This window comes from Rhineura floridana, chromosome 8, assembly GCF_030035675.1.
Source record: "Rhineura floridana isolate rRhiFlo1 chromosome 8, rRhiFlo1.hap2, whole genome shotgun sequence".
Classification (NCBI taxonomy): Eukaryota; Metazoa; Chordata; class Lepidosauria; order Squamata; family Rhineuridae; genus Rhineura; species Rhineura floridana.
The window spans coordinates 117,744,961-117,766,592 of record NC_084487.1 but is presented as its reverse complement, the minus strand read 5'-3'; the positions used below and the strand labels follow the sequence as shown (position 1 = coordinate 117,766,592).

Sequence of the window (21,632 nt, the reverse complement as noted above, 5' to 3'; positions counted from 1 at the left end):
GCCAAGCACTGGTTGTTCTGGAGTTCAATGTCTGTAAGGCGTTGATTGATTGTTGTTTTGGCCCTCATATACCCTAGGGCCCCTATCGCTGGTAGCAAGAAGCCAAGAGATTCTAATTTGTTGGACAGCGTCTGCTTCCATTGAGACTGGAAGGGATCTTCCAGAGTTAAAGGGGCCAATCCTGTGGGTATGAATAGTAACTTCAGCCAATAGCTGAATCTGAGCATCCAAACTCGGGTCTCGATTAAAAGGGCACCCAGTTCCAAATGTAGTGCCACACTAGGGACACAGCACGGGACACCCATTACCGACCTCAGAAAGTTGGATTGAACCACCTCCAGCAATGTATAATTGCCCCCACTACAAATTTGGGTCCCGTAAAGTAGTTGCGCAAGAGCCTTGGCATTAAACACCTGGACAGCCGCAGGAACATATGAGCTGCCCCTTGTATAGAAAAAGGCAAGCAAAGCCTTTACCGTTTTCTGGGCGGTCTCAACCGACCTTACGAGATGTACCTTCCAGGATCTCGAGGACTGGTATACTATACCAAGGTAGCTAAAGGCATTAACTTGGACAATAGAATGATTTGTCAATTTGCCATCTGTACTTATGCCTCTTCCTGGAGAAAACTAAGACCTTGCATTCTGCATAGTTGATTTTTAAAAGTTCATCAGTACAGAAGGCTGCAAGTTTTCTTAATGAGCGGCGCAATCTAATCGGCGTTTGAGAAAGTAAAACAATATCATCAGCGTACAATAAGCATGAGCTATGTCTCCTCATAAGTGCAGGGGGATGAGAATTTACTGTCTCTAGGCGTTTAACCAATGGATTAATATAAAAATTAAATAAAGAGGGGGCCAAGACACATCCTTGTTTTACACCCTTAAAAGATGCAATCGGTGCAGACAGATGTCCAGCCCGATTGCATCTTACCCTTAGCTGGGTCCTTTCGTGCAAACATCAAATTAAGCAAAGTAAACATCTATCGATGTTTGTGTCCCTTAGTTTCACCCACAGCCTCTCACGAGATATTACATCGAAAGCTGATTTGAGATCTATAAAAGCAGTAAAAAGAGCCCCTCCCTTGCGTAAAGAGCATTTTTCGGCCAAATGCTGAAGGACAAGGCCCTGGTCCATGGTGGAGCGCCCAAGTCTGAATCCGGCCTGTTCGTTGGCCAAGATGTTTTCATCATCCATCCAAGATGTTAGCTTCTCTAGAAGATGGCTTGCGTAAAGTTTACTAATGATACTAAGAAGGCTTATGGGTCTATAATTTGAAGGATCCATCCTCTTGCCCTTCTTATAGATGGGTATCACAATGGCCATTCTCAGATGTGCTGATCCAACCCATAATATGGCCCTCCTCCGGAATATCTTTAATGTGTGTATTCAGTCAGAAGATATTTTGGTCACTACGGATGTTAAATCTTTGTATACAAGCATTCCATAAGACCAGGCATTGGAAATAATTTTTGACATTTTACAGAAATGAGAAGTACGGAATCCACCAACTCATTTTTTGATCTCCTTGACCGACATAGCTTTACAGAGAAATTGTTTTTCATTTAATAAAAAGTTCTTTTGGCAGACCAAGGGGGTGGCCATGGGATGCCCTATGGCTCCAGAGGTGGCTAATTTATATTTGCAACATTTTGAACAACAGTTTATTTTTGCCAACAAACCACATGGTAGAAATATGCTCTCATGGCTAAGATTTATAGATAACATATTTATGATTTGGCAAGGTACAAATGACGAGTTGAGGGATATTTTTCACTGGGTTAACTTTCAAGATTCCAGTCTCAGTTTTGAGACAACTTCTAGTAATGAACAGGTTAATTTTTTGGACATTATAGTCAAAAAAATCTACAAAGAGTTTAATAACCACCATTTATAACAAACCCACTGATAGAAACACTTTCCTGAACTTTGACAGTTACCATCCTGCTCATCTCAAGATACATACAGCCAGTTCTTAAGAATAAAGCATAATTGTTCAAGAAACCTAAATTACATCCAGGAATTCCAATCTTTAGCACAATGTTTCTACGATAGAAGATATCCTGTTAAGGTGGTGAGAACAGCTATGAACAGAGCTAATGTCTGCAAACATGATACTCTGTTGGAAAATGGAAATGGACTGCCTTCAAGTTGATGCCGACTTATGGCGACCCTATGAATAGGGTTTTCATGGTATGCAGTATTCAGAGGGGGTTTACCATTGCCTTCCTCTGAGGCTAGTCCTCCCCAGCTGGCTAGGGCCTGCTCAGCTTGCCACAGCTGCACAAGAAACCCCTTCCTTGTCCGCAACTGCCGGGGGGGGCAATTGTGCTTCTTGGGACCAGTGGCGTCACTAGGGTTGGTGTCACCCGGTGTGGTAACTCCTTGGCGAGCCCCCAAATGTCCTGCTGAGTGTGCGAGCGTGTGCTCGCACACACACACACAAGGCCAGCCATCCATGCTCTTGGGAGGGCATGCGCCGGAGGGGCACCCAGCCAGAGAAGCAGGCCTGGGAATGCCAGTGCACCTCCCCGCACCCCGCTAGTGACGCCACTGCTTGGGACTATGCAGCTTGCCTACAGCTGCACAGATGGCAGGGCACATAACCCCTGAGCCACTCACTGTGGGGGTGATCTTTAGCTAGCCCTTGACACCCAGGAGACACGAGCGGGAATTTGAACTCACAGACTCTGGACTCCCAGCCAATAGTGCAGAACCGTATGCTTGCATTCTTCCATTCAATCCAATCACAAAGGGACACAAAACATATATTCGCTCCAATTGGCATTTGGTCCAAGACTTGCCAGGCCTAACAACACGACCCATGGTAGCATTTAAAAGAACAAAAACCTTAAAGATTGGTTAATCGATACAGAATATGCCACAAGAGTGGCTGTATACTATAGCCAGCATGGTTTTTTTCACATTCCACAATGTTAAATGGAAAATACCTCCATGCCATTCTGATGATTCCCATAAGCTCATTTCAAAACAAAACCTTACAAAACATAGTCCTGAACTCAGAAATGCTTGCTTAACAACTTTCTCAATTTTCATGACGATAAACAAAACAGTCAGAACGAATCGAGAGTTCAAAATCTAAAAAGAGAGACAGAAAACCCAGAGCCGTTTTGGACTTTTTTCTCTGAGTTCTCATAATCTGTTGAAATTCATTAAAAATCAGCCATATTCACAGAGTACCTGTAATCCTATTACTGACCTTGCCCCATACTCTGACGTTCATCTTCTGTAGTTTAAAAGTTAAAAAAAATGCCTGGCTGATTTTTAATTAATTTAAGAAATTTTGCATTGAACTGAGTGATCTCGGGCATGCTCAGTAAGAACCAACTGTCAGTGTTCTAAAAGCCAGACTCACAGCTGCTTCGCTTGGCTGATCGGGGCCACACCCACACCAGGCTTTAATTTCACATGAGACAGTCATGGCTTCCCCCAGCGAATCCTGGGAAGTGTAGTTTGTGAAGGGTGCCCCTGAGAGAGCTCCAGTGGCCAGAGTGGTTGAACAGTCAGCTGCTCTGATTGAAGCTCTGTGAGGGGAACAGGGCATCTCCTAGCAACTCTCAGCACCCTTCACTAACTACACTTCCCAGGATTCTTTGAGAGAAGCCATGACTGTCCAAAGTGAAATAAAGGTCTGGTGTGGTTGTGGCCAGGGACAGCTTTGGTTTAATTTGGGTGGGAGGCTACATGTGCCTGCTGTAGAATAAAAAGGTGGGGGAAACCCTGAAAAACAATGGTACTGTTCACAGTGTTTTCCTTTTGGAAAGGGACTTCCCCTCTGCCCAGTGCCCACCCACCCAATCACCTCCCCTCCCCCTCCTCCTACCTGTGTTGGACTACGACCTGGGAGACCAGGGTTCAAATCTCCACACAGCCATGAAGCTCACTGGGTGACCTTGGGCCAGTTAATGCCTCTCAGCCTCAGAGGAAGGCAATGGTAAAAGCACCTCTGAATACCATTCACCATGAAACCCTATTCTTAGGGTCACCATAAGTCAGGAAGTCCATTTCCATTTTCAAACGTGATTGCACAGAAATTAATCCCATTGAACTCAAAAAGTATGCAACTGACCAAACCCACCTTCCCTTCTCCTCCCTCCTATACCCTCCCTCTTGCCCCTTCCCTCCCCTCCCCTTCCAATCCCCTCCTTTCCCCTCCCCGTCCCCCTCCTTCTCCTCATGGTCAGTTTTACCTATCTTAAGCATGATTGCACAGGAGTAAATACCATTGAATTAAGAACATAAGAACATAAGAAGAGCCTGCTGGATCAGGCCAGTGGCCCATCTAGTCCAGCATCCTGTTCTCACAGTGGCCAACCAGGTGCCTGGGGGAAGCCCGCAAGCAGGACCCGAGTGCAAGAACACTCTCCCCTCCTGAGGCTTCGGGCAACTGGTTTTCAGAAGCATGCTGCCTCTGACTAGGGTGGCACAGCACAGCCATCATGGCTAGTAGCCATTGATAGCCCTGTCCTCCATGAATTTGTCTAATCTTCTTTTAAAGCCATCCAAGCTGGTGGCCATTACTGCATCTTGTGGGAGCAAATTCCATAGTTTAACTATGCACTGAGTAAAGAAGTACTTCCTTTTGTCTGTCCTGAATCTTCCAACATTCAGCTTCTTTGAATGTCCACGAGTTCTAGTATTATGAGAGAGGGAGAAGAACTTTTCTCTATCCACTTTCTCAATGCCATGCATAATTTTATACACTTCTATCATGTCTCCTCTGACCCGCCTTTTCTCTAAACTAAAAAGCCCCAAATGCTGCAACCTTTCCTCGTAAGGGAGTCGCTCCATCCCCTTGATCATTCTGGTTGCCCTCTTCTGAACCTTTTCCAACTCTATAATATCCTTTTTGAGATGAGGCGACCAGAACTGTACACAGTATTCCAAATGGGGCCGCACCATAGATTTATACAACGGCATTATGATATCGGCTGTTTTATTTTCAATACCTTTCCTAATTATCGCTAGCATGGAATTTGCCTTTTTCACAGCTGCCGCACACTGGGTCAACATTTTCATTGTGCTGTCCACTACAACCCCGAGGTCTCTCTCCTGGTCGGTCACCGCCAGTTCAGACCCCATGAGCGTATATGTGAAATTAAGATTTTTTGCTCCAATATGCATAATTTTACACTTGTTTATATTGAATTGCATTTGCCATTTTTCCGCCCATTCACTCAGTTTGGAGAGGTCTTTTTGGAGCTCTTCGCAATCCCTTTTTGTTTTAACAACCCTGAATAATTTAGTGTCATCAGCAAACTTGGCCACTTCACTGCTCACTCCTAATTCTAGGTCATTAATGAACAAGTTGAAAAGTACAGGTCCCAATACCGATCCTTGAGGGACTCCACTTTCTACAGCCCTCCATTGGGAGAACTGTCCGTTGATTCCTACTCTCTGCTTTCTGCTTCTTAACCAATTCCTTATCCACAAGAGGACCTCTCCTCTTATTCCATGACTGCTAAGCTTCCTCAGAAGCCTTTGGTGAGGTACCTTGTCAAACGCTTTTTGAAAGTCTAAGTACACTATGTCCACTGGATCACCTCTATCTATATGCTTGTTGACACTCTCAAAGAATTCTAATAGGTTACTGAGACAGGACTTTCCCTTGCAGAAGCCATGCTGGCTCTGCTTCAGCAAGGCTTGTTCTTCTATGTGCTTAGTTAATCTAGCTTGAATAATACTTTCTACCAGTTTTCCAGGGACAGAAGTTAAGCTAACTGGCCTGTAATTTCCGGGATCCCCTCTGGATCCCTTTTTGAAGATTGGCGTTACATTTGCCACTTTCCAGTCCTCAGGCACGGAGGAGGACCCGAGGGACAAGCTACATATTTTAGTTACCAGATCAGCAATTTCACATTTGAGTTCTTTGAGAACTCTTGGGTGGATGCCATCCGGGCCCGGTGATTTGTCAGTTTTTATATTGTCCATTAAGCTTAGAACTTCCTCTCTCGTTACCACTATTTGTCTCAGTTCCTCAGAATCCCTTCCTGCAAATGTTAGTTCAGGTTCAGGGATCTGCCCTATATCTTCCACTGTGAAGACAGATGCAAAGAATTCATTTAGCTTCTCTGCAATCTCCTTATCGTTCTTTAGTACACCTTTGACTCCCTTATCATCCAAGGGTCAAGCATGTAAATGATCAAACCTGCCCTTCCCTCCCACTTCCTTTGTCCCTCCCCCTCCAATCCCCTCCTTCCCCCTTCCCTCTCCTTCCGCTGCCCTCTCCCCTCCCTTTCTCTTTCCCTCTTTTCTCCCTTCCCCCTGCACCTCCCCCAAGGTCAGTTTTACCTATCCTTACCATGATTACATAGGAGTAAATCCCACTGAACTCAATAAGCATGCAAATAATCAGACCTGGCTTTCCCCTCCTTCTCCTCTCCCTTCCTCCTCCCCTCCCCTCTTCCTTCTTCCTCTTTCCCTGCCCACTCCAGCCATCCCTCCCTCCCCACCCAGTCAGTTTACCTATCCTAAGCATGATTGCACGGGAGTATATGGTGAGTGGTGGCAATACCTGCAATCAGCCCAAATAATAGCAACAACACATGTGCTGTGCTGATCTTGTTTTAGCAGGGAGGAAGCAACATTATTAAGACAGTTGACATAGTTCAGATAATCACTTTAAATATGTTTGATTTAGTTTGCAATTTTAGTAATGTTTAGTTATGCTTCTATTTCTGTGAATATGTGAAGTACAGCAACACTTTGCAAAATTTACACTAAAAAAACTCCAAAAATAATTGTGGAATAATGGCACTGACTATTCTGCAGAATAGTCTGCAGTGGATATCAGGAGTGTCTCAGTTTGCACAAGATAAAATAGCGGGAGGTGAAATATATTGTACCAAAATTCTAGGTGTACTCTATGTTTTTAATTGACCGTGTCCACCTTGCCTTAATTGAAGTGGTTTAAACATAGCAGGCTAAAAACATGCATCTTGGGCAGGCTAGGTTTGTTTCCCCAACAGCTAGAGTTATTGCTGAAGTAGCAACATATTGTAATCAATCTGATTTTACATCAAACTACAATTTCAGATTCAACAGTTAATGCACCCAAAATAGAAATAGAACATGACCTCTAATTTGAAATGCAAAAGGCTGTCTTCACCATCATATGACACTGACCAATAAAAAGTCTTTGATATTAATAAAAATAAATTTGACACAGATTTCTAGGATGAATAATGAGAGAAATAAAATTTTCTAGTCTAGATTAGATTGTCTGTAGAAACAATGAAGCAAAGTAAGAAGAACACCAACAAACATACAAAAATGTAATTCTCCATCTTTGGAGATGGCAGGTATTGCCACCACTCACCATATGCTCAGAGGCACATGTTAACAAATTATTCCAAGCTACTCAGGAAGTGGATTGGACTGTGAAAGACCAACCCAAATGGTGTTTGCATTTTGACCAATTTGTAGGGCAGTCCAATATCTCAGAGAGGAGGTCAGGTCTCCTGCTGCCCTGGTGCATTCACTATAGCTGTCCAATTTCCCTGCTTTTAAAAGTTTGATAGAAATATCTGTGGGCTGTAGGTACATTCTTAAACCGCAAGGTTTTTTGCCTATTAATGAATCTATATACTGAGTATGAACACTAGCAGCCTTTGAGTTTGATTTATATTCAGTGTGGGGCTTCGGTAAAGAATTTTCATTGCTTTTACAGAGCCAAGGAAATATAGCTCCACGGGTCAGTACAGGGCAATGTTTGTTTGTTTTTCTGGGGGGAGGAGTTTTTCCAGCTGCTTTGTTATGGCGATCAAAAGGTTCTGTTTTATTTTAGCCATATATTGTGGTTTTATAACATGTTAGTTCAATGTTAGTGAATGGATATGTGTCGTGAATCACTGGGAAAATTTTAAATGTTTTTTTAAATGATTTATATTGCGTGCGGTCTTTAAAAAAAATTTTTTTTTAATGTTATGCCTATGTTTATGACCAATGTGTTGTCTCCACGACACTAATTTGAGTTTGGTTGAATGTTTTTAGCTCCTGAGGAAGGAATATATTCTGCAACACGTTGAGCAACATAATAAATCTATAACTAGCACCAGAGCTTGTCTCCTCTTTTTGACCTTCATTTGATGCTTTCCCCCCTTTTTGTTCCTGCTATGGAAAAGCAGCAACAGAGTTAAGTAGCAGCTGTTCAGTTTGCTTTTTACATATCAGAGCATGACGCTGGCTGGGGCTGATGGGAGTTGTAGTTCAAAAAAGTAACTTTTCCAAGCTCTAGATAACACTATGATTCTGAACCAAACTGTGAGTGACTAGCTTCACTTTTATCTGGTCATTATTTGTTTAATGCATCTGCCATAAATCAAAACTGAAAATCTGAGGTGAGAGGTTGGCACAATACGGCCTGTTTTAAATGCACTCAGATTTATTTCTTTATAACTTTATTTATAACTTCTCATTGTAAATGCCAGCCCCATCCTAGTCAAGCCCCTTCCTCATAGTTCTCTCCAAACCAAATCCAAAGTCCTAAAAACTTTTCCCTTTGGGTAGGTGCCCCACAATTTGGGAGAAACACCACTACAGCTTGTGACAAATATAAATTCGCCAATGAAAACTGGATAACACCAAGACTCCAGTTTTCAGAACATCTGCCATAGGATCACTTCTCATTTACAAGCCAGAGACCAATGATTAGTCCAGGATGTACAGATGGATTTTTACAAGACACTAGCATTAAGTTTGGGATCATCTTGTCAAAGCAATTAGTGGGACTGGACAGGAGGAAACTTCTTTTCATATGCAACCCACAGAGCAAGAAAATAACTAGCCTTATGTTGTGACAGTTCCATTATCTTGCTTTTACACGGATGATTTATGGCTTTGTATTAAGCACATGAGTCACTGTGATGTTAAAATATACCTGTCTCTTACTTAAAATCACATCTGCTTGATACCTTTTATATAAATAATGTTTAAAAATAATGTGCATGGAATTCATCAATATGATTGAGAACAAGGCAAATAGGAAACCTAAGAGTAGGGCTGCCATAATAATCCACCAGGTTTGATTTCCAATGTGGATATTGTTGTTCCACAGTTGCAGACTACTGTCCCTAACTTTACTTATGCTATCTAATTTACTTTCTGTGTCAGAAAATAATAAGGAGCTAGATGTGCAAACTCTTGTTTAAGCTAGACAAAGAAGAGGGGGACGCAGATACTGAGAGAGCATTGGAATGCACATCTAAGCATGGGTGTCTGTTAACATTGCACTCCTCTCAATGGAATGCACATTCCAACCAGCACTCCAATGCACATTCTCATCCACAACTAGTACATGTACCTAGAGATGGACTGTGGCATATATGGGCAAAGCCTAAGGTGCAATATAAACAAGCAAAGCCTGGAGCTGGCACTTTCCAAAGTAGCATACAGGCAACTGCTTGCAAATGCAGCATTGCTCTTTGCTCCTTTTCAAACGACAGTGTGCCTGCACATCATTGCAAAGCAGCGAAATAGAATTGAAACCATGGCTTAACCAACAACATCTTATGTGTATTTGTATATTTTTTATTTATAAAAGCAAGCATATCAGAGACATTCTGTGGACTTTCTATGGATACACAAAGCTGAAAACTCAGTGGCAATAAAATGACAAGCTTCAGACACCCTTATTTAAGAGTTTATTATTTGCTAAGGCAATAATGTCTATATCCAGCACCTAGTAAAGGAGCTGAGCTAGTGAGTTCTGAAACAGTAAGTGAGCTGGAGCTGGACACTGAGGATATCAATAGGGAGCTGTTAACCCAGCAAATTCTAGAGGAAACAGAGAGGCTTATAACCTCACTGCCAATTCCTTCTCTTTTGATTATCTAGGAGTCACTGTTCACACCTAAGTCTTCTCCCAAGTAGGTGCTGGTAACAGTGATTTTTGTATCCAAACAGTCACTCCTATGCTCGCTCGGGACCTCCTACTGTGTCCACTGCCACTTTTGCTTTACGGGCCTGGTTGACAAAGGGGGAGAATTGGGGATCAAGGCAGGGCTTATGCAGTGGTTGGATGGGTAATTGTGGGGGGCAGCTCAGGTAAGAACCCCATGAGCTGAGGCACTCCAGACTGCTTTGGGACTTTTTGGGTTCTTCCAGGTCTTCAGTTGTATTGGGGTTCTCCATGGATTCCCATGCCTCTTCCTCAGAGGAGGCCTCTCCAGGATCTGGGTCTGGATCTCTCATTAGAGACATAGATAGCTGGACTTGGGATGGGCATGCAGACTGTGTGGTGACTTGTTTGCCTGGCACAAAAAGTTGCAGATGTCACTCGTCATCTAGATGGCTGGTAGAGAAGACTGGGGCAGAATCAGTGGCTGTGGAAGTAAAATTTTGGTTGCTAGGTAGGAAGTTGAAAGCCAGGACTGTCTGAAATGCTGCCTGTTCCATACACAAGGCCAGCTAGACAGGCAAAACTGAGGAGTCTTAATGTATGGGTGAGATGGTGGTGTTGGAAGGAGGCATTTGGATTTGTCAGGTGCTGGGGAACATTTTGCGATAAGCTGGGTCTGTACTAAAGGGACAGGCTGCACTGAACCAGAATAAAACCAGACTGTTGACAGTTAAAAATGGTGTCAGAGCAGCTTTTCAACTGATTCCTAGGAAAGACAGCAGGATTTGAGATGTGCATGATTCAGGATAACTCATCCCTAAGAATGAGGGTAAAAATGTTTCTGAATGTCAAAATGGGAGGGGGTAAAACCGGACAATGGAATCAATGGGACTTGACAGTAATTCAAAAAGGCCAGAACACTGTAGGGTAAAACACACATGCCAGAGATGTTTGGAAAGAGGCATTGTGTATAGATGTCTCCTTCTCCTTCTCCTTCTTCTCCTTCTCCTTCTCCTTCTCCTTCTCCTTCTTATTCTTATTCTTATTATTATTATTATACTCTGAGCCTCCAAGCCAAGATGGGCACACTGGAGTACTTGATTTTAAAAGAAAGCATAGGTATAGTGGGCATAATGGAAACACAGTGAAACTCTATAGGAAGGACAAGGAAAGCAATACTGGTCTCACTCTGTACACAAAAGAAGACATGAGTACAACCAGCTAGAAATACAAAAACGTCTTCACAGACTTTCTGTGGGGGCAATACCAGGCCCCACGAGTAATTTAGTACTGGGGGTGTATTATCACACACCAAACCAAAATGCCCAGGGTGATCTTGAGTCAGAGAATGAATTCAAAGAGGTATCCAATGGAGGATGTGCTGTAGTAATGGGGTACTTCAGTTACTTGGACCTTTGGACAACCAGGAAGTCAAAGGTGTGCTACAGGAAGAAAGGGGGATTATTTGTGTCAGTCTTCATGGTGGAAGATGCAGCACAGATCCCTTTGCCAGTACTAATTTTCTCAGGAAGGGGATCTGAGGAACTGAGGCAAATACTGGTAACAAGAGTTCTAAGCCTTACTGAGAAATTAAAAACAAACAAAGATGGTATCCACTGATGAATTCCTACATTATTCACATGTGAAATTGCTGGTCTTTTTAATATACATATACACATAATTTTCTTTATAATTGTATCTAACAATGAAAAGAAGACCATTTTTTAAATAAAAATTAATTCCTTTCAGGTCCCCCATGCCATTCTGCTGCTTCCCATAAGCTCATTTCAAAATAAAATCTTACAAAACTTATAGTCCTGAACTCAAAAATGCTTGCTTAACAACTGTCTAAATTTTCATAGTGATACACAAGACACTCAGAGAGAATTGGGAGTTCAAAGTGTAAAACAAGAGAAAAAACATCCAGACCCCTGTTGGACTTTTTTCTGTCAGTGGTCGCATAATTTGTTGAAATTCATTAAAAATCAGCCATATTCACGGAGTACCTGTAATCCTACTACTGACCTTGCCCCTACTTTAATCTTCATCTTCTGCAATTTAAAAGTTTAAAAAATGCCTGGCTGATTTTTAATTAATTTAAGAAATTTAGCACTGGAGTCAATGATAAGGCCATGCATGCTCAGTAAGACCCAACTGTCAGTGTTCTAAAGCCAGACTTACAACTGCTGGGCTTGGCTACTCAGGGGGCCACACCAAACCTTTATTTCACTTTAGACAATCATGACTTCCTCCCAAAGAATCCTGAGAAGTGTAGTTTGTGAAGGGTGCTGAGAGGAGACTCTTATTCCCCTGAGAGAGCTCCAGTGGCCAGAATGGTTTAACAGTCAGCCACTCTGATTGAAGCTCTGTGAGGGAACAGGGCATCTCCTAGCAACTCAGTACCCTTCACTAACTATACTTCCCAGGATTCTTTGAGGGAAGCCATGACTGTTTAAAGTGGAATAAATGTCTGGTGTGGTTGTGGTCAAGAACAGCTTTGGTTTAAATTTGGGTGGGAGACTACACATGTCTGCTGTAGAATAAAAAGGTGGGGCAAACCCTGAAAAATGATGATACTGTTGTTGTAAAAATCCAATCACACCGCAATCCAATCACACCGCAATCCAATCACACCGCAATCCAATCACACCGCAATCCAATCACACCGTCATGTAGCAGGAAATTGAGGTTGAAACAAAAGAAACCAAAATTAATCTCAAATGACTGGTATGCAAAAGGAATGTGGGCGGTTTAGCCAGTGGGCGGTTCACGGCTAGAGGCGTTTTTTTAATATACTCTTGTAGTTTTGCATTTTAAACTGTATAAAAAGCCTTTGTTCTTTCTCCCCAGGGCCAACTGAACTCAGCCCTTTGTTGCTGATGTATCTGATCGTGCCACTATTGCAATAGCTTAGATAAATAAAATCTTTTGAACTTGTTACTGTATCAGGTCATTCTTTCTTGCATTCATTCCCGCCTGGAAAGAACCCTCTTGGTTCAAAGTATTTTTGTAACACTGTGAACAATGTTTTGCTTTTGGAAAGGAAAGGGGCTTTCCCTCTGCACAGTACCCACCCACCATATGATCAGAGGCACATGATACCAAATTCTTCCAAGCTACACAGAAAGTAGATTGGACTGTGAAAGACCAACCCAAATTGTGTTTGCATTTTGACAAATTTGTAGGGTAGTTCAATATTTCAGGGAGGAGGTCAGGTCTTCTGCTCCCCTAATGCATTCACTGTAGCCGCCCGATTTTCCTGCTTTTTAAAGTTTGATAGAAATATTTGTTGGCTAGTTAAATAAATATAAATAAATTTAATTTTTGAGTCGCCTATCTGGCCGAAACCACTCTAGGCGACGTACAACATTAAATTCAACAATACATAATAATACAATACATAATAAAATACAGCGCAGTCAACAATAACCATTTTTAAAAGGGGCAGTACAGGGCCATCAATAGACAATTTTAAAACAATATAAAGAAATTAGCCCACCCCGGGGACCCCAAAGGCCTGTCCAAAGAGCCATGTTTTTAAGGCTCGGCGAAATGTATCTAGGGAAGGGGCATGGCGAAGATTGAACGGGAGGGAGTTCCAGAGAGTGGGGGCCGCCACTGAGAATGCCCTCTCTCTAGTCCCCACCAACCTAGCTGTTTTCGTTGGTGGGATGGAGAGAAGGCCCTGTGTGGCTGATCTGGTCGGGCGGCTTAGTTGGTGGTACTGGAGGTGCTCCTTCAGGTAAACTGGGCCAAGACCGTATAGGGATTTAAAGGTTAAGACCAACACCTTGAATTGGGCCTGGAAAACAACTGGAAGCCAATGTAGATGAAATAACACCGGCGTGATGTGATCACGGCGGCAGCTGTTTGTAAGCAGGCGTGCCGCCGCATTCTGCACCAGTTGTAGTTTCCAGACCGTTTTCAAGGGTAACCCCATGTAGAGCGCATTGCAGTAGTCTAAACGAGAGGTAACCAGGGCATGTACCACCAGTGGGAGCTGATGAATAGGAAGGTAGGGTTTCAACCTCCGTATGAGGTGTAGTTGATACCAAGTTTGTTGTTATGTGCCTTCAAGTCGATTACGACTGATGGCGACCCTATGAAACCACGAGGACTTTTTGCCTATTAGTGAATATGTAACTTGTCCCTAAGGTCAGGCTTCATACTCTACAGCTCTACTTCTCCTTTACATCTTCTTCAGGTGAGGCAGTCGACGTGCTGAACCGTTGCCTGGCTGCGACAATGGACTGGATGAGAACTAACAAACTGAGACTCAATCCTGACAAGACTGAGATGCTGTTGGTGGATGGTTTCTCTGATCGGATGGTGGATATATACCCTGTCCTGGATGGGGTTACACTCCCCCTAAAGGAACAGGTGCGTAGTCTGGGAGTCATCTTAGACTCTTCCCTCACACTTGAGGCTCATGTAGCCTCGGTGGCCCGGAATGCGTTCTACCAACTTCGGTTGGTAGCCCAGCTACGTCCCTATCTGAGTAAGGAGGACCTCACATCAGTGGTACATGCTATGGTAACCTCGCATCTGGACTACTGCAATGCGCTTTACGTAGGGCTACCTTTGAAGACGATTCAGAAGCTACAGCTAGTGCAAAATGCGGCGGCCAGACTGCTAACAAGAACTAAGCGGTCTGAGCATATAACACCTCTGCTAGCCCATTTGCACTGGCTTCCAATATGCTTCCGGGCCAGATTCAAAGTGTTGGTACTTACCTATAAAGCCTTATACGGCGCGGGACCACGATATCTGTCGGAACGCCTCTCCCGATATGAACCGGCCCGTACACTACGGTCTACTATGAAGGCCCTCCTCCGGGTTCCAACTCATAGGGAAGCCCGGAGAGTGGTGACAAGATCTAGGGCCTTCTCAGTGGTGGCCCCCGAACTATGGAATGGTCTGCCCGAGGAGGTGCGCCTGGCGCCGACACTATCATCTTTTCGGCGCCAGGTTAAAACCTTTCTCTTCTCTGAGGCATTTTAATTCCTGTTAATTCTAAATTATTATATTTTGATTTTAGACTGTACAGTTTTTTGTACAGTTTTGTATTGTGATATACTGTATTGTGTTATTTTTATTGTATTTTTAATGTTCACCGCCCAGAGAGCTGTTGCTAGTCGGGCGGTATATAAGCTTAATTAAATAAATAAATAAATAAATACCTGAAAGCTGGAAAGTGGTCAATGTAACACCACTTTTCAAAAAAGTGGATCCAGAGGGATCTGTGAAACTACAGACTTAATAGGTAATCTGATGGAAAGCATTGTTAAATATACCATTACAAAGCATACAGAAGAACAAGTCTTGCTGAAGAAGAATAGGCATGGTTTCTGCAAGGGCAAATCTCCTATGAGGACAGTTTACAATGATGGGGCTTTTCAGTTAAGAAGAAAAAGTGTTTGTAAATGACAACATAATGATTGGCTATCAACTTGCATGGCTTTAAAAGGGAGCAGATTCTTGGAGGATAAGGTTATTAATGGCTACTAGCCATTGTGGATGTGGACTACCTCCAGTATCAGAAATAGTATGCCTCTAAATACCAGTTGTTGTGAAACACAAGTTGGGAGAATGCTGTTGCATTAATGTTCTGCTTATGTGCTTCCCATAGGTATCTGGCTGGCCACTGTGAGAACAAGATGCTGGACTGGAAGGGCCTTTGGTCTGATCCAGCAAGGCTCTTCTTATCTTCTTCTTCTTCTTCATTATTATTATTATTATTATTATTATTATTATTATTATTATTAAATATATATCCCACCCTTCCTCCCAAAAGGAACTAAGGACAGCAAAAAGATAACAAAGCACTGAAAACATCTTAAAAGCAGAACATTTTAAAATATAGTATGCATCTGTATTGGAACTATTTTAAAAATGTTTTTAAAGATATTTAAAAAAAATTCCAACACAGATGCAGACTGGGATAAGGTTTCTAGATAAAAGGCTTGAATAGGAGGGAATATAGGGGGTGAAATGATCCGTCAATTATCCAAGAAATAGCCACAGCTGTATTACCAGCCAGAGCTTGTGTTATGCAAGGTAAGGGTGACACTTAAAAAAAAAAATCTAGATGGGTACTCCTAGTACCTCTTGGCTTCAAGGAATGCCAAATTTTTAATCAGTGGTATCAAAAACTATGCTGCAATTTAATAATCTTGTGCGAAATATGAAGGCTTTGAAGATAAAAGGTATTAATCTTTTACATGTCCTGTAGAATTTCTGCATATAGCATTATCAAGAATCGGTAGAATTCACAACAGATTTAGGCATAGAGTGCTCTTTAAATGGGTGTTATGCATAGGAGGGAGTTATGTTGTTATGTTATGTTACATTAGAGTTAATTTCTAGGCCGCCTTTTGGCCAAAAAGGTCCCCAAGGCGGCTCACAGACAAACTGAAAAACATAAATACAAATCTAAACAACACAATCTACATGAATTCAAACCAACAAAATTATAACATTTTTTAAAAGCAACAAAAACAAAAAGCAGACATGCCATTTGATTCAATTAATTTGTATTTTTTTAAAAAAACTTTGATATATCTCTAGAGCTGGATGAATATTTTATAAACAAAATACAATAAAATTTAATTCAAAATTAATCATCTTCTCCAAGTAGTTAAATGGGCTGTAATCTACCTGGACTGGGTGCCTCCTTGTGCTTTTTATCACCCATTTGAGGCTTGTTTCCAAAAGGGTTGTACATTTGATTCACCAGTGCACAGGTTCTGTAAACATTTGGGACCACTCTTCACATATATGTATGCATCACAGTTGAAGACAGTGTGGATTTGCCCAAACTGAATCCTACTTGCTCCCCTATGCCTGAAATTAGGGGCTTTCAAACTGTTGAGGGATGGGGAAAGGGTTTAGCAATGGTTTCTTACCATATTAGTGGAAGTCATTCCCTCCATAAATTTCATATAAATTGTATGTGTAAAATGGCCTTTGACTTCACTCTTTGAAAAAATGCCGCATTTCTTTCCAAAGGGCACTAGGAGAATGGTCAGAATGACAGGCGAGTCAGATCACACCCTCAGGAAAAGCCTCAAAGAAATGGGCTGAATCACCAAAAAAGTATCCCAGCATTTTGTAAAATGGAAGGTACTTAGACATAGCATGTGTATTTGCTTCAGAACAAATGAAGAATTGAACCAAATAGAGTCCATCCAGTTTGAGTTTTGCTCTTCCTGAAACAAGTGCATTGAAGAATGGCTGGGTACCAATGGATATGTTTTGTGGCATCCCATTCATATCTATTCACTATTCAGGGTGGGAGAGGCTTATCTTACTCTGGTGGTGACAGGTGAGTTGATTTCAATGCCCACCCCAGCAGCTGCCATTTTTACTCAGATGTCCAGGATGTTACTTCATTCCATGTAGCTGCCACCATTGCCCCCCTGCCAAATGCCCAAGAAAAATGCACCATCCAGGAGATTGGAGGTGGGGAGGTAGCAGTAACTGGGAAGGGATGCAAAACTTAGGGGGAATGGAAAAAAATTCAAAAGCAAATAAATGAAATAAATGTATATCTAATTAAACAATAATGAAACAATTGCAATTGTAACTAATATACAACTTTTTTTTCGTAACTAAAACAAATGCAATATTGAATTTTGAAAAAGTCTTGTACACCTGTAGATTAAACCAACAGCAGCTCTTGGCTCCCAACATTGCAACCACATGAAGAGGCCAGGACAGGCAGTTGTGCCCTTTCAGATCACATTTAAGAATTTATCAGGAACACTGGATCTCTGGCTATTTCATTAATCTGCATAACAAGACTATTGCTTTAAGCAAATATGTGGATATATATATATATATGCTAAGTATGTATGGTAAAGGCACAAAACCCACTCTTGTTGTTTTAAAGAGCGGCTGTTGAGCGAACCTATACTGACATCAGCACTACAGTTATTATGAAGTCTAAATTTTAGGGTTTTTAGGGTTTGTCTTTATGATGTTTTAAAGTTTTTAGTGCTTTTGCTGCTGCCCTGGGCTCCTGCCGGGAGGAAGGGCGGGATATAAATAAAATAATAACATAAATAAATAAATAAATAGGCACAAACACTTAGCAAATGCTCTTAAACTAAACAGAATTTGTGTATTTGTAATTTAATCTGGATTATATCTAATAACAGGTTTTGAACCTTCCTCTGACTGTTGCTCCCCTACTGCAATCACTTCACCGCTAGCCCTAGGCAGGACAGAAAGCAAAGCAAAACACACAGATCACTTATCAGCCTTAAACAGTAGCTAGTACGGGATAGTCCACACAGCTATCTCAGTCATGGTAAATGCTCTGTCTGGGAGGGTGCTGCATTTTCTCAAGGAGAAAATATTGCACTTTAAATGCTCATATCATGTAATATCACCCCAACAGAAGTGCAACCCTGAGGAAAAAATGGCAGATTGAACACAACAAATTAAAACCATGTTTATTGCAGGAAAAAAAATGTGCAGAGAGAACTCTTGGAGAAAGATTTTGGGAAGCAAAAAGTACATTGCTCTGAAGCATAATTAGACATAATCTGTGCAACAGCCTGAATTATACTGATTGGAAATGAGAGATGAAGGGTTAACAAGGATTCCATCTTCTCAGCCAATTAAGAGCTAAGTAGGAAGGGAGTTTATGGTCTGCTCAACATTTCATCATCATTATGGTCTACTCATTTGTAAAACTGCCCTCAGTTTCCTCAAGATGACCACCCTCATTTTGGACATAAAAGTTGTTCAGAATTCTCTCCTGTTAAAACTGCCCAGGCTACATTGTACTGAAATTAAATCAGAAACTGAGATAATAGGGATACTAATGAAAACAAGGATACAAAACTGCCAAATTTCTGATTGACTCCCCACCCCCATGGGCAAACATTGCTGAAAGATGATGCTGAGTAGTTTCAAGTTTCATTCCTTAGCAAAATTCTTGTCATATAGCTTACTCACATAGCTATGATCAGCATGTCTCTGAAGAGAAAGTATTTAATCTCCTGATCATTACATTGAATGCTGGCTCAGGTTACCTTCCTCCTGTGTTATATCAGCTGGACACAACGTAGCTGGGGAAGGACTTGAAGTTAATCCTGGAATTTGCTGTGCTCTTCTAGCTACCCATCAGAAGTTATAAGTAAATTATAACAACGTTGTTATAACACTGACTAGCTTTCTGGAAGTTGCTGCATATTATAATTCTCCCCATGCCAGGAATCTTGAGTGGAGCATCAATGAACAGCAGCCACACCTTACATTATGCTTGATCCCTGTGACTAGCTTAGGCAGAGTTGTTGTCCGTTGCTGTAGGCAACTACATTTGATTTATTGTCACCATGAACTTTCCATCCAAGAAGTGTGGCCACTCCTGTTCTGTTTCCAGCAGAGGCAGCTGTATGAAGTGGGAAAACGAAAACAGTACCAAGTATTGTGAAATTGTGGCCAGACTATTGTGAAAGCCATAAGCCTGTAAGCATTTTGATTTCGACAGGACTTTTTTTGCTTTATTTTTGGGGGCACACACGTTGGGTAGAAACACACTCGCTCTTCTGCCAGTTCCAGTGTGTCTCCACCTCTCTCTTCTGAAAACAGGGGCACACGACGCTAGTCAAACCTTGCCCCTTTTTACTGTAAACCTGGTGGGAGCTCCTTGTCTGTTTTTTTTTTAAATTCAGCTTCAAAGAGATTTCACAACTGATCAGCAGATCAACCCATTGCGCCTCCAGGTGTGCCTAATAGAAACATTTTGCTTTAGCAACTTGTGTGTTCACAATGTTTGCGTAGCTCTTATTTAGAGATCGGTTGAAAGTTTGGTTTTGTACAATTTCTACATATTATGCTATTTAAAAAATTATTTTGAATTATTCTTTAATTCATGGTATGGAAGTTTGAATGCAAAAAGCTCCAATAGATCACAGGATACCAATTGTCAGCAAATGCATAAACAACTTTACTGTATGTAAAAAAAGAAATTAAATTAGTAGATCTCCAGCTTATCCTAAATCTCTTAATAGCAGCAAGGATATATATTGCTCAACTCTGGAAATCAGCAGAAATTCCTAACAGTGTAGAATGATTCTAAGAAGAAAAAAAGATATAGCCCTACTTATGAAACTGATCTACCATTCAAGAGGCTTACACAACTCATAAAGTGATAAATTTATAGAAAAAAATGTCCTTGTTTGTTAGTTTCTAGAATGAGAAATTTCAAAACATGCAACTCTATGTTTTCTTTTCCATGTTGTAACTACAGTAGGACATTATAGAAGTAGTATGGCTTAATGACACTTATAAGCCCATAACCCTGTGTGTTATTCAGTGTATTTATTCATGTCCTTTATTTCCTGTAAATATTGGTTTCCGTCAATTTGTATATTAGGGTGATGGGCTGTCAGGCTCATCAATCCTTTGCTGGCACCTAACCATTTAAGCAGGCCCCATTCCAAGCCATTAGGCACTAAGTAGGCAATGGCTGCTGAGGAAACCAGATTCCTTCAGCAGGCCTCTTCTTCCAGGGTGGCTGTTTCAATGTAATTCTTTCTCCAGAGTGTCCAAGTCTTCCTTTTCCACTTCAGTTTCCTAGGAAATAAATCCCAAAGTACAGGGGCAGTCAGATCTTCCCAGAGGCACCTCAGGGTTCCAGGTAGAGTTACCAGGTCTCCGGTTTTTGGGGGGCCCCTCCGGCTCTCTGGCTAGCACCCCTTAATCTCCGGACTCTCAGCTCCAATTTAAAAAAAAAAAAAGTTTCTAGGTGGTCTGGTTCCCGAGATACACACCAAAACATCAGCCGCCCCCTGCGGCTGTTTAATCTATTTAACTGATACGACGCTGAAGTTGGTTCCTAGTTCCCAGTTCCTTATTTGCTTGAAAGTTCAAAACACTAAAAGAGAAGAAGAGTTGACAACTACAGCAACTTCAAACCAAACTTAACATGTCTCTGAACCCCAAAATATATGTTGGGGTACCCTGTATGATATATCACTGTGATTGGGGGACTCTCCCCGTCAAGAATAACAATACATTTATGCAATCAAAATCATCAGGCTTCTGATATTATCATAAATACATAATGATGTCATAAAATCATAAAAAATAAGTAACTGGGGGTGCCCACCCCAAAATCTGCTCTGGGACAGGACAAATCATATACCCCGGGAAAGGGGAGGGTGTCCTCTATGAGATGCCACTGCGTCCCACCTGGACCAGAGCTTCTGCTGGGCGCAGGGCACGGTGGAGGGCATCTATGCAAAATTAAAATGGATAAAAACACGTAGAAAAAAATAAGTAACTAGGGGTGCCCACCCCAAACTCTGCTCTGGGCCAGGACAAATCATACACCCCAGGAAAGGGGAGGGTGTCCTCTACGAGATGCCACTGCGTTCCACCTGGACCAGAGCTTCTGCTAGGCGCAGGGCACAGAAGAAAGCATCTATACAAAATCAAAGCAGAAAAAGACATACAGGAAAAATAAGTAATTGAGGGTGCCCACCCCAAAATCTGCTCTGGGCCAGGACAAATCATACACCCCATGAAAGGGGAGAGTGTCCTCACTGGCCCAGAGCTTCTGCTGGGCACACGGGAAGGATGAGGGCATCTATGCAGACAGAAAGGGTAGAGAATCTTCTTACTCTTACTCATTTCTCAAACCTCTTTCTGAAGTGAAGGGTCAAATCTGTAAAAAAGTTTGGAGCAGCCACATTAAAAGATAAGGGCAGGGCATTCCAGGCAGGGGGTCGCCAACCCTGCTTGGAGATGGATGTCTTTG

The 21,632-nt window shown here is 41.9% G+C and overlaps 1 protein-coding gene across 5 annotated transcripts in view; it reads right to left on the bottom strand.

Moving 5' to 3' along the window:
- LMNTD1 (lamin tail domain containing 1) overlaps window positions 1-19,124 on the bottom strand; it is a 327,152-nt gene extending 308,028 nt beyond the window's left edge. For 4 of the 5 annotated variants that reach the window (XM_061582240.1, XM_061582244.1, XM_061582242.1 and 1 more), the window contains exon 1: window positions 18,901-19,124. Coding sequence is in view for 1 of the 5 variants with exons in the window: in XM_061582241.1 (XP_061438225.1) it covers window positions 18,824-18,840 (17 nt within the window). In the remaining 4 variants the exon portion in view is untranslated. Of the gene's footprint in view, window positions 1-18,823; window positions 18,855-18,900 lie in introns of those variants that run through there. The other variant, XM_061582241.1, reaches the window with a different exon arrangement.
- Between the last annotated feature and the right edge of the window lie 2,508 nt (window positions 19,125-21,632).